Source organism: Sphaerodactylus townsendi, linkage group LG15 (genome assembly GCF_021028975.2).
Source record: "Sphaerodactylus townsendi isolate TG3544 linkage group LG15, MPM_Stown_v2.3, whole genome shotgun sequence".
NCBI classification, from domain to species: Eukaryota; Metazoa; Chordata; class Lepidosauria; order Squamata; family Sphaerodactylidae; genus Sphaerodactylus; species Sphaerodactylus townsendi.
Window position 1 is genome coordinate 33,803,487 of NC_059439.1, and position 14,158 is coordinate 33,817,644.

General features: G+C 42.1%; 1 protein-coding gene across 1 annotated transcript in view; it reads right to left on the reverse strand.

Moving 5' to 3' along the window:
• Nucleotides 1–3,015: 3,015 nt before the first annotated feature.
• Nucleotides 3,016–14,158, reverse strand: part of LOC125444357 (vomeronasal type-2 receptor 26-like) — a 13,332-nt gene continuing 2,189 nt past the window's right edge. Inside the window, exons 3-7 of the mRNA XM_048516767.1 lie at nucleotides 9,090–9,381; nucleotides 7,560–8,423; nucleotides 6,327–6,554; nucleotides 5,111–5,237; nucleotides 3,016–3,926 (exon numbers count right to left, since the gene is read on the reverse strand). Of these exons, the coding sequence (XP_048372724.1) occupies nucleotides 3,016–3,926; nucleotides 5,111–5,237; nucleotides 6,327–6,554; nucleotides 7,560–8,423; nucleotides 9,090–9,381 (2,422 nt within the window). The remainder of the gene's footprint in view (nucleotides 3,927–5,110; nucleotides 5,238–6,326; nucleotides 6,555–7,559; nucleotides 8,424–9,089; nucleotides 9,382–14,158) is intronic.

The window sequence follows — 14,158 nt, forward strand, 5'->3', positions numbered from 1 at the left end:
TCTGACTTGGCTCTCATCACCCAAGAAGAGAAATATGCTGCTTTTCTTCATAATATTTCAATGTTAGTGAGCATTTTCTCCTTCAGCTCACATCACAAGGATGATGATTAAAATTGTGCTTTTCACACACATGATATGATCAAAATTTCAGTCCAGTTGCATCTCTAAGCAGGCTTAGAGACAGCTTCTACTCTAGAGCTGTGGCTATGCTGAACTCCGTGGCTTCGTGTTGATGTGTTTGGGGCTGTGCAGGGATGGGTGGAGGAAGGGGAAAGTGAGGATGGGGTATGCGTCTGAAATTGTGTGCATCGAGGAATGCTGCTGTAAATTTCGTTGTGCGTGCACAATGACAATAAAATGCTTATGCTTATGCTTATCTTACAGAACAACACAATTTCCCAGGGTATAAGCTTTCATGAGTCAAGCCTCATTTTCAGAGGTATCTCAATACATATTATGTTTCATTTGTGATATTTTAAGGTTGAGGTTCCTCTACTAAGCATCTAGATATCAAATTTCTGGATGGAGCTGGGTTGGATCCAGGCTAAGTTTTCCAATGATCCTCTTTGATCTGAGATTGCAAATGCCTTAACAGTCCAGGTGCTCGGGAGCAACAGCCACAGAAGGCCACTGCTTTCACCTCCTGCATGTGAGCTCCCAAAGGCACCTGGTGGGCCACTGCGAGTAGCAGAGAGCTGGACTAGATGGACTCTGGTCTGATCCAGCTGGCTTGTTCTTATGTTCTTATGTTCAATGGCCAAATGGGATTTTCCTGCTTCCCCTATCCCCCTGTAGCCCACTGGCATTTATCAAATGCTCGTCCTGGAGAGCGAAGGGAACGCTGAATAATTGCATAAATAGAATCAGATCAGTGGACACTGGTATTCAGTTCACACTCGTCAACAATAAGGAATCTTACAGTCAACAGGTTGCTCTTCCATACACACAGTGGTGGGATTCAGCCGGTTCGCACCACTTCAGCAGAACCAGTTGTTAAAATGGTGCTCATAAACAACCGGTTGTTAAATTATTTGAATCCCACCACTGCATACACTTGGTCTGCTAAGGTGCATTTTGCACTCTTGAAACCCACTGCAAGATAAACAATATAGCTCTCTTCTGACTCTAACCATCACCTGTGCTTTGCAAGAACAAAAAATACAGTTATCAGAGAATTAAGCCAATAATCAAGGCAAATAGAACAGAATATACAAACGTCCAGAAGATACTGGGAAGGAAAAAGAGATTCAATGGTGTAGCCCAGCAGATCCATTCTTGAGCCTTCCATCACTTTGGTAAACTGAGACCACAACCTGAACAATGTAGAACTGGGGGGCGGGGGGGGGGGCTTACATTGGAACTTTGAACAAGTTTGATGAAGGATGTTCCTGGAAAGTTAATTCGTAATATATGTAAACGATCTGAGAAGCAATTCCACCGATGAGGAGATCCCCTGTCTGATACCATTCATGTGGTACAGGGAGAGGATCAGTCATAGGGCACTTCAAAGCATTTCCTTGGCATGCCACCAGAAGCAGGAGAGATAGCAGCAACCGCAACATCCCCATCCTGGGAGCAAAGCTTTTCTCCCGGCACAGGAGAAAAGCTACAACATAACAGGCTGCTTTGGACGATGGCTGCCCCATGCCTCACTGAAGCCGACCCCCACGAAGATGCATGTCGTGTATGCCAGCAGAGATCACACGCGGTCTGATTGCAAGCAAAAAAAACAAACTCGCAAAAATCAGTGATAGAAGCGACAGAGTCCTGCCTGCCTTTTCCCTCTTCCCACAGCTCTATGCAGCACAGAGGGGTTTTTATTAATGTCATTCCGATGTCTCTGATGATTTTTTTCCTAGCACCTGTGCAATGCCATGGCGCTTGTTCAAGCGAGGAAATTATAGAGATTTGGATAATCCAAAGGGGGCAGATAATGACCTCTGCAGAATGTGAGCTCTGACTGGCAGCTTGGCTAGAAAACATGTCCTCTCTCACCCCCCCCAACCACTTGCTCCCCCCAACCATTTGCCCCCTGTGGTTCAAAGTGGAACACACACAACAGATGTATTCTAGATTTCCCTGGGGAGAAAAAATAACTAGTTACTTGATAGAGGCCAGGGGAAAATGTAACATCCGAAGTAGGTTCGATATGTGGGCTACTAGTTTAACAGTGATTCATGACTTTCAGGTTAGTTAGTCCTGCACAGAAGTTTCCTTCTAGTTAAGTTTACTTGCAAATGACTTTTTTTTAACAAAATAAATGCATTTCTCATGAGCCAGCTCTATCCTTTCCCATGGTCTTGCTGGCCCATTGAAGATTTTAGACTTTGTGACGGAACCAAGGTATCAGATAGGGACTGTGTCCTTGTTGCGAAGATGGTATTATTAATATTATTTGAATTATTAGAATAGTAGAATGGAGGCATAGCACAGCAGAGCATCCCCAAAGCATGCATGTGTGCGTCGGCACAAAGAAAAGTCGGAGTCATTTTGTAGTTTCTAACTAATAAGAGGAGACTTTATTAGTGAACACCATTGTGGATAGAAAAGTAGAGTGATAGTTTCTCTATTCTATTCTATCTGGCTAGATGGTGATGGATGCAGTGCCTGATAATCCCTCTGCACACATGGTACAAGATGGAAGGTGTGTAAAAGTGAGGTGTGGAGAGGAGGAGAAGAAGCAGGAAGGAAAGAAGTCCCTAAGAGTGTCAGTCTACACATCAAAGGGATAGTGTCAGTATGATAGGAAAAAGTCTCAGTGTCTTGACCCTCTCTAGCTATCTGACTTACTGGTAGGTCCCCCTCTGTCTCTGAGGCAGGAAACAGCGTACAGTCCTTCACTTCCAACACTGCAGACACCACAACACAAATAAATTCAGTTTTATTTCCTTTCAATATGAGACCAAAACAGACAGCATAAATTTGAAAATACATAGATTTGCAAAACTGAGTCTGACACCAATTGTACCATCTCCATTTTGTAAACATCCCCCCAAAATAAATTCAATGGGATACTCAGTTTCTTGATGTTTTCTTCCGTATTAGTTGCTCTCTGTTGTTCAGCTCAGGCCTCAGAAGAATAATGAAGCATTTGGGTGAAAAGATAGAGGGCAGTAACCCAGCACTGGAAGCCAACATGGAGAAGATCTCAACGGCTACCATGTATTTCCCTTTGGTGCTCAGGTAGGTTGGAACAAAAGACAACCAAACACTACAAAAGATGAGCATGCTGAAGGTGATGAACTTGGCTTCATTGAAACTATCTGGCAGTTTCCTGGCTGGGAATGCCACGATCAAGCTGATGAAAGAAAGAAGTCCCATGTAGCCCAGGACAATGTAAAACATCACAACAGAGCCTTCATTGCATTCTAGTACAATTTCTTCCATCACTGATTCTTTATTCATAGCTGGGAAAGGGGGAGATTTGACTATCCACACTGTGCAGATGGCTCCTTGAGTAAAGGAACAGAAAAGGACAATGGAGTTGGTCAGTCTTTTCCCCACCCACTTCCTCAAGCTGGATCCTGGTTGGGTGGCCATGAAAGCTACAACCACAGTGATGGTTTTGGCCAAGACACAAGACAAAGCCATGGAAAAGATGATGCTGAAAGCAATTTGTCGAAGACAGCAAGTCATTTTCCGAGGCTGCCCAAGAAATAGTAAAGATGAAAGGAAGCAGAGTAGGAGGGAAACCAGAAGTGTATACGTAATATCCCGGTTGTTTGCTTTGACTATGGGAGTGTCTCTGTGCTTAATGAAAATTCCTAACACCAACGCAGCAACCAAAGTTGAAGAAACAGCAACCGAAGTCAAAGTGATCCCTAAAGGGTCTTGATATGACAGAAAGCTTATTTTCTTGGGAATACATTGATCACGGTCCTTACTTGGATATTGATCTTCTGGGCATTTGAAACAATCATTCATATCTGAGGAAAAAGGGGAAGACACATATGATTAAAATTACATATGGATCACTGAGCCGATGCTCTTCACTTTGTTCAATAAGGAGCAATATGTGACACGTTAATGTGGATTTGAGCACCTGGTCCTACGAACGGTTCCTCTGAAAAGGCAACAATTTTTGTGTTTTTGTGTTTTTTCTTTTTCTTTTAACTATATTTTCCACAGATGCTGGAAAACAATTCAGATTCCCCCCACCCTTAAGCTGACAAAGAAATATTTCAAGAAGATGGTGTGATGGACCTAATGAGAAAGCAGAGTCAGGTCGATTCCCCACTGGCATGTTTGACCTAGGTTCAACCTAGGTTTGACTTAGGTATTCCCCACAGCCGCTGTGTTCGACACGGTTCCATCCCAGCTTCACCCCCTCAAACTGTCAAATTCCGACTGCATCAGGGAGGTACAACTTTTTCCGCGAACCTCGGTCGAACTAAGGTCGAAGCCGGTAAAATGGGGAATCATCGAGGAACTGTTCTCTCCGGTCAGCCAATCACAGTTCAGTGTTTTGGGCATGCTCAGAATGAAAGACTCGCAGTGGGGAAAAAATTCTTCTTGTATATGAAGCGATGGCCATACATATAAACAGCACATGTTTACACGCTGCTTTTAGCTACATAGAGCACTGATTTGTGGCTATGTTGCCATTATGTAAAAAAAATGGACACACGTTCACGTTCCCATGGTAACACGACAGCCAATCGGGAACAAAGAGCAGAAGAGACGCTGAGGTGATCCTGCCCTCTGAGCTCAGCTCTGGTGGGATGAACTCGGCTGCTGTGGGGAGTAACAGTGGAGTCGACCTAGGTCAGTTCCTTTTCAGGGAACCGGGTCAAATCTAGTCGACTCTGCAGTGGGGAATCAACCTCAGAGAAGCCTGAGTCTGTACTAAACTCTCACAGAGCCTGAATGTGTGAGTGAAGGATTGGAAGTAGGTAGAGTTTTAGAAGGCATCGGAGATTGTGATAGGATTAGGAGTTCAGCTCTAATTTCCCAGGAGAACACATATTTAGTGTCTGTGAAAGACTTGTGGTGTTGGCATTTCATATGGTAATAGTATAGACTGGCTCAGGCTAAAAGGTTTCAAAGTCATCATAGTTGTTCTGGGGTAAGTTACAGCTGAATTAATCCTGAACTCAAAGGAACCACATGCCTTTCTTGTCTGAAATCTTCCCTGCTGGGCATTTGTCACAATGGTAGCAGCAAAATTTCTCCCCTTCTTTCTTTTTCTTCAAATGACCAGGGGAGCAGGGGTGATTGCATACAGAGAGGGGCACCACCTATTCATAAACATGGGAAAGAAAGAATGAATATCAGATGAGAGGTCATAAACAGTACGGAACTGCTCCTGAGCAGAGGCATAAATATTTATTTGGAAAACTTATATTCTGCCTTTCCAGATACAGACTGAAGGTCGCTCGCCAAGCAATAAACTCATAAAAAGAACAAACCAGAGCATGATCTCCACATAAGCCACATCAACAGTTGTAAGAGGGCCACTGCGAGTAGCAGAGAGCTGGACTAGATGGACTTTGGTCTGATCCAGCTGGCTTGTTCTTATGTTCTTATGTTCTTATGTTCTTATGTTCTTATGTTCTTATGTTCTTATGATATACTCAGAAAACAGTCCTCAGACTAGAAGCTGAGCATAAAAACAACTTTAACAGTTTGAGTTTCTCAGTTACTATCCTGGGTACAAAAATATTTTCTAGCTGTCTTAGGAAATACATGAGGAAAATACTGGCTGAACAAAAGAAAGAGCTAGGGGCAGTGGTGGGATTCAGCAGGTTCGCACCGCTTCTGCAGAACCAGTTGTTAAAATTATTTGAATCGCACCACTGGAACTGGTTGTTAAATTATATGTATTCCACCAAAGGCTAGTGGTTACTGGAATGATGGTCCTCCAAAAGCAAGGCCCCACCACCAAAAAAAGCCCTCTTTCTGCTCACCACCACCACCACCCCAACTCTGCAGACAAGGTCACAGGGAGAAGGACTTGAGGCAAGGATTTTAATGGGGGAGGAGGAAGCAGGTATTCAAGTATTCAATGTCAACCTGTCCTTAAAGAACTGGCCCTTTGAAATGTACACCGAAAGAAATGACCATCGCAAAATACATCTTTCAGCACAGGAATGATACAATCTGTGTGCGTGATGTGCCAGAAACAGTCTGGTCATCGTAAACTGTTGAAAGGAAACGAGGTTGTGAGCATCTTTCTTTAGCTTTTCGAATGGAATGGAATATCATTACAGAGTCAAGTCAATGAGCTGTGAATTCAGTGGGCGTAACTCTGTCTAGGATTGCACTGCTAGTTACTTTCCTCTACTCTGTAGAATAGAGTTCTCTCTAAGATACCCTGGAATTCACACCTGGTCAAAATGAGATTGCCACACAATCTTCTCCTTGTTGACGCTGAAGCCTTCTCCTTGGGAACTACAGGGATCCGCTCTTCCAACTTTCACTCTGAGGAAAGAATGGTTTGGGAACGTGACCAGGTTTATTAGGTCAAACCCGCCTTCCATTTCCTGGTTATCATTGAACGCCAGCCTTTCTCCAGCCGAATTGTTGAACGAAATCCTTTGAAGAAATAGGTGGAGCTGGTTGATTTCAAAGAACAGCCATAAGTATAAACAAACCCTGAACCCAAAAGGAAATGGTAATTAAATTGAATGCTGTGATTAAGATATCAAAAATAAAGTGCTGCAACCATCAATGTGTCACAAGAAACATATTTATTTATTTATTAGATTTGTAAGCCGCCTCACCCCCGAAGGGCTCGAGGCGGCTCACAAAATGGCTGTTCTTTTAAGACAGCAAATCAACAAATCATTACGAGAATACAACTTAAACTCATTGAAAACTGAAAAACTTAAGCAGCAGTTACAAAATTAAATACAGGTTAAAACAACAGAAGTTGTTAAAACCAGGCGCCTGATCTAAAGGCCAGTGGAGGGAGGTGATAGGTCCATATCAACCACATAGATATGCAATATATACAGCCCTAGAGTCACAGGATATATATTGACAACCATAATGGTCTGACAGGTCCTGAGTCCATAAACATCCACAGCATCTCGCTCAGAAGATCCTAGTACACAGTATGCAGGACACAAGAAGTACGAGATTGCCAGTCATTCATTAAATACTTTCATTTTTGTAGAGTCTTTCACCCCTTCTTCGTTTTCTTGTCAGACTCCATGCTGCCCTTTCATCTTCCGGAACTACAACCATGCATCCTTATAATCACTCATAATAAATAACGGCTTCTTCTACATCCCAAGCATATAGGAAAAAAAATCAAAGGTAACGCTTTCTACAAAACCAAGAAAATACATATAGTTTCACTTCCGCATTACATGCAGAATAATGCACTTCTCGACCCACTTCTCAATGAACTTTGAAGCTGGATTTTACTGTGTGGAAGAGCAAAATCCACTTTTGAACCATTGTGAAAGTGGATTGAAAGTGCATTATTCTGCATGTGCGGAAGGGGCCAAGGAGGAAACCGTCATTTCAGGTTGTACTTATGTGAGACAAACTGTGGTCTCGTTTTGTACTAATTTATTCATGACAATAATGCCATTTAACTGTAAGGGCATTACCTGCCAAGGATGGAGATCTTCAATTTTAACTGTTTTAGCACCTGTTCTTGCCCTGTGTTTAGATTTAGATGTGTACATGGCATGCAATGCATGGGCCACAGCATAGACCGCATTATAGATACTGTAACTGTCGCCAGTCATGTGCTTTTCAAAAACAGGTGCAGGGAGGTCTTCCAACTTCTCTTCCCCGGTACACGTCTCCTCAACATTCACTGGTCCTTCGGGATCTGGAAGTGGGCAGAAGAAAGCTTGCTCCCAAAATTCCTTGAGAAAAGTATCCCCTTGTGCCCTTTGTGGGTTCACATTCTGAAGGAATTTCTGGAACCCTGGAATCTCATTTGAATGGACTGTAAAGGAAATGGCACCTTGGAAAAACTGAAAACCCATTCCTCTTTGAAGGCCCGATGTTGCAAAATCAATCTGTCCTGTCAGAATCCACACCTTCCTAAGTAACACATTTTCCTGATATTCAGGATTTCCTAAAAACATGAGAGAATTGAATGTTACAAAAGTCATAGAATCTCCATAGAAGATAAATGTATTGACTTTGATATCTTCAAAGTTTTTATCGATATTTGAAAAATAACGTTTCACTTCAGAGTGATGATTCCAGTTGGTTTGTTTTGGGATTCTCCTTGTGATAGCCAAGCAGATTCCATATTTGGAAAGCAATGGTTCTACGGTCTTTAGGAAATGTTCTCCACTCTCATCATCCACAGCCAAGAGCCCAACCCATATCCATCCAAAATGGAGAAGCAACTGGATAATGCCCATATATTGATGGGATTCATTTGGGACTGTGCGGTAAAAGAAAGGGAACGTGGCGGCCTCCGTCCCCTCTCTGGCAAAGGAACCATATGTGAGCTAACAAGAAATATAGAAATAATTTAGAGAGCAGCTAGATGGGGTGAGACCTTACTGGTAGAGCAGTTATTTTCCAAGGTACCACCTATTGCATCCCCAGTTAAACCATGTAAGGTAAAAGGAAATAATGTATGTAACTAAGACTCTTGAGATCCGGTGCCTGTAAGGGTAGAAAATAACTAGGTGGACCAGTGGTTTGACTTGGTACAATGTGGAATTCAGGAAAAAGAAATTCCCCACAATGTAACAACCTCAGTAGAAAATAACTAGGTGGCTTGTTGGACTGATTTGGTACATACATGAATTGACTGAAACTTTTAATGGGATTAATTTTACCAAGACAACTACTTGATGCTTTCTCTAACACTAAAGTCAACGGTAGCTGTGGTTAAATTTTCTCCAATGATAGGATGACGATATGATTTCTCAGAATTATGGAGCACATGTATCAAATTCCATTTCAACTACTCTGTATTTTCTGCCTCTTCCCTTAACCAAGTATTGCAAGCAACTTTCAATTTTTCTTTTAAAAAAAACCCTGTAGCCTTTATTATTATTATTTGGTCATAACTTTCCTCTTTTTGTGCTAAAGGACCACTCCCAGAATCACAAGAACACAATCTGTACAATTACTCATGTCACAGCATTCCCCATAAATAGACCTACCTGTGGCGTCTTATAAAGAGCTAAAATTTCGGCCATGTGGAAGGAGGTATCAGCATCGAGTCCTCCAATGATGGCTATGAGGTTTTTCTGGGTGTCACATTTGTAGTTGGGGACAAACCTCTGTGATTTGAAGAGCAGGCCCAGAGTACTACAGTAAGTCAACTTCCCATCATAGTAGCTGTCAAAGATGTGAGAGCCCAGAGAGACATTGGGCAAGATCTTGGGATTCTCGTTGATTTCATGGATAGCAAATGTAATGGATAGGATGTGCTTGTAGAACTTGGTCACCATTCTGTGCAGAGAGAAAGGTCCTGATTTAGTTGCCAAAGAAGGCAAATAGGCTTATATTTGTTAAAATATATTTCAAAGATACTGAACATCTTCATCAGACTGAGGATCAGTGGTGGGATCCAAAAAATTAGTAACAGGTTCCCATGGTGGTGGGATTCAAACAGTGGCGTAGTGCTGTAATGGGCTTGGGTGGGGCATCGATCGGGCGCAATGGGTGGGCATTCCGGGCAGGGCATTAATGAATTTCTCTCTTACTGTAAAACAAAGTTCCTAATTTCCAGCTGGTATCTTCTCTCGTCCATAATTTAAACTCATTATAGCAAGTCCTATCATCTACTGCCAACAGAAACAACTACTTCTCCTCTAATTGACTGCCTGTCAAATACTTAATACTTTCAAATACTTAATTTTGTTTCTAGGAAATCAAAAAAAGAAGGAGTCCTTTCCTCTAAACAAGGAACTTTACCATATTTCTAAAACATGTTTTTAAAACAGCCCAACAGGGAGAATTATCCCGTTTTCTACCTTCGCTAACCAGCCACATAGGAAACAACAGGACTTTGTGATTTGTGGACCTAATGGAATTTCTAATGGAAAAGCAGACCCAATTAGTAACCCCCTCTTGGCACACACAAATAATTAGTAACCCACTCTCGGGAACTGGTGAGAACCTGCTGGACCCCACCTCTGCTGAGGATGCATTTAAATGGAAATATCTGGCCATTCACAATTAACTCTCTAACTACAAAATATGCTTCCAGTATCCATTTTTAACAGAGGCAGCTATGTGTTTGGACTTGCATCTGGTTAAGCTAAGACAGGAAGTGGATGCATCTTGTCTCTGCTGTGACCTTGATGCCCCAGGCTAACCTCATCAGATCTTGGAAGCAAAGCAGGGTCAGCCCCGGTTAGCACTTGCAAAGGAGACCGCCAAAGTAGTCCACGGTCACTCTGCAGAAACAAGACATGGCAAACCACCTCTGAACATCTCTTGCCTTTAAAAACCTTATGATGTCTCCATAAGCTGTCTGCATCTTGGAGGTGGCCCTTCCCACCACCACCCTATCCTATCTTCTGTGCACACCTATGAATGAACACCCACGGTATGTCACATACGTCCTCTGTGAGACATAGTTGGAACTGAGGGGAAAACACCATCAATATTTCTCCCATCCTCTGTGCTTTCCAAGGTTTAATTAAAAACAACAACAAACAAAGATGGGAGAAGAAAACGAACCAGAAATGTAACTCGACGAACAAGTTAAGTGACGTTGGGCAAAATCTTAGGATTCTAGGAATCTTAGGATACAAGATTCCAACAAATGCTAGAAAGGAGGAGAGATATAAGGAAACATCATCTTTGGTTCATATGAGACTGAGGATGCATTAAAATGGAAATATCTGGCCATTCGCAGAGTATTAACTCTCTAACTACAAAATATACTTCCAGTATCCCTTTTTAACAGAAGCAGCTAAGTCATTGGCCTTGCATCTAGTTGATCAAAGACAGGAAGTGGATATATCTTGTCTCTGCTCAGACCTTGGTGCCCCAGGCTAACCTGATCTCATCAGATCTTGGAAGCCCCGGGTCAGCCCCGGTTAGCACTTGCAAAGACCACCAAAGTAGTCCACGGTCACTCTGCAGAAACATCTCTTGCCTTTAAAAACTTTACGATGTCTGCATAAGCTGCCTGAGTCTTGGTGGCCCTTTCCACCGCCACCATATCCTGTCTCTAGTGCTCACACATATGAATGCACACCCATGGTTTGTCACATGCATCCTCTGTGTGGCATATTTGGAACTCTAGAAGCACATTGAGGGAAGAGCGCCATTAATATTTCTTCCCCCCACCTGTGCTTTTCAAGGTTTAATGAAAAAGAATGAACAAGGACGGGAGATGAAAACGAACCAGCAATATAACTTGACGAACAGAACACACAAGATTCCAACAAATACTGGAAAGGAGGAGAGGTATAAGGAAATAGTTGTTGCGCTCCTGCTTTGAGCACCCTGGCACTTGTAAATAATATATAGTGATGATGCCAGTATCACAGGATGTAGGATGGGGAAAAAAATGCCTTACTGTGGAATTTGATATACATTATTCGAAGGATGCGTCTCGAAGAAAAATTCAGAAACAGTGCAAAAGATCTGAGAAGTAATCCCACCGACGAGAAGGTCCCCTGACTGGTACCGTTCATGTGGAATATGGAGGGGATAGTTGGCATGGCACTTTGAAGCATTTACTTGGCATGCCACCGGAAGCAGGAGAGATAGCAGCAGCAGCCACCCCACTCTGGGAGAAACACTCTTATTTGGACACAGGATCTCCCCTGCCGAACTGCAGCACAGCAGGCAGCTTTGGAGGATGGCTGCCCCATGCCTTAATGAAAGGGAAGGGCATTCATGGTAAAGTCTTCTTCCGTGCAGGTACAAAGGCAAGCCTCGCATGCCAGCAGAGATCTTACACAGTCTGCTTTCAAGGTGAGATTGTCACAACAAAAGAAAACAGTGAATAATGTGATGGCGTCCTGCCTTCCTTTTCCCTCTTTCCCTCGGCACTGGGGCTTTTTTATAATGTTATTCAGGAACCTTTCCTGATTTTTTTTCCCCTAGCAGCTACACTTTGTTGCGGCACTTTCCAAGCAAGGGAATTACAGTGATTTGGCGAACTCAGTGGGGAATTATCTTGGCAGAGTTTGAGCTCAGACTGGCAGTGTGGCTACAAAACATGCCCCCCCCCACTTGAACACTTGTGTTTTGTGGTCCTAAGTGGAACAGCATAAAACAAATGTATTCCAGATATCCCTGGAGAGAAAAAAAAAAAAAAAAAAGTAACAGGCAAGTCATGGTAGTTACTTGATGGGGGCAGGGGAAAGCGCTTCATGACTCTGTAAACTAAAGCACTAAAACAGGCAGAGGCCTGTAATTTCACCGGGCTTTTGGAGGGGCTGGCCGGCGGTCACGTCTACTGCACCCCACTGGAAACTGAGGGCTGCTCTGTTCTCCATCTTTTGCCATCTTGGATTTGGGCCTGGATTTCCTGATTCCATCATGGGCCACCTGCCTTTACTCCCTCCCTTTCTTGCTTTTGGCCTTTTTGATCGGGCGCCTGCTTTAGGGCACAAACCTTTTGTGAAACAATTCTTCCTGTTGTTTTAATCTATATTTGTTGAGTAACTGCTGCTGGTTTTAATGTGGGTTACGCTTTTATGTTGTTTTGATTTGCTGTCCTGGAGAAAAGCCATACTGTGAGCTGCCTCGAGCCCTTCGGGGATGAGGCGGCCTATAAGTTTAATAAATAAATAAATAAATAAATAAATAAATAAATAAATAAATAAATAAATAAATAAATAAATAAATAAATGAATGAATGAATGAATGAATGAATGAATGAATGAATGAATGAATGAATGAATGAATGAATGAAAATTACAATTAAATTGAATGAATGAATGAAATGAACAGCAGCCTGTTTGAATGAATTAAATAGCTTTCTGGTTAGTTATTAGTCCCGTGCACAGTAGATACTTCTTCCTAGTTAAGTTACTACCGGGGATATACCATGGCGTATAAGACTACTTTTGAACCCTGGGATAGATCATCTGTAGATAGATCTGGGATAGGTCGCCTTATATGCTGGTACGTAGTCTTATATGGCGAGTATAACCCAAACTCTATATTTTAACTGGGAAAGTGGGGGGGGGTTGTCTTATACACCCAGTCGTCTTATACGCCGGTATATACGGTAAGTCTACTTGCAGATGATATTTTAGTAAAGTGAATGCCTCTCTCACAACTCAGCACTATCCTTTCCCTTTTCCATGATCTTCCTGGCCCATTGAAAATGTTAGGCTTTGTATCGGAACAGAGATTTTAGTTAGGGACTGTGTGGTTGATAAGGTGAAGGCCCAGTCATTTCTGGTCACACCTCCAATAGTCATAACCCCCGCAGATCTCAAGGTGTAGGAAATATAGCTATGGAATTAATTTATTTAGTATTATTGTTTCCAATAAAAAAGTTCAGTAAGCAAAAGATGTTATGTCAAAAAAGTGACACAGATTGATGCATTCTATCACTGGATCCATAGAAAACAGGCATTTAATCGCATTGGTATTCTTCACTTTCTCCAGGCAATTCTGTGTGATATAAATAGAACTATCCCATTTAACCTCAGTAAGAACCAAAGAAAAACTTGTTGTACTTCCTCTGTGCCCTGCTTGGAACTCTCCCAGTCACTTTGGCCTTGACCATGGAAAATGGTAAACCTGAAGGTAGTCATTATAGATTCATGTAGTGAATCGCTCTAGTAAAGAACTAATCAAGAAGCGACACAGTGATAATGGGGGACTGTCTTTAAAACTCTGCATGTTGAAGGAAGATGATACAATGTGAAAATCAATCTGTATAAATCAGACATACAGTGGGGGTGTTTTCCTTCAGTTGTTCAATCGCTGCAAGTTTTAAATGCTGATGTTTTAATGTTGAGGGTTTTCAATGCGAATAAAAATTTATTAAAGTATTTAAGTTATGTTGTAAAACACCTTAAGCCCAAAAGGTTAGGGGAAGGCTCTTAAATCAAATAAATTAATAGTACCAATGTGGAGGTAGGACTGGCCCCTATAGGAGCCCAAAATTCCTATCATAGTTTTATTGTCTTTTTTCTATCTACAATATAGGACAGGTATATTAGAATGGTTTTAATTGTTCCTCCTCCTAATCAACTGATTCCTGTTATTTAGATCAGGTCTCAGAAGAATAATGTAGCATTTGGGG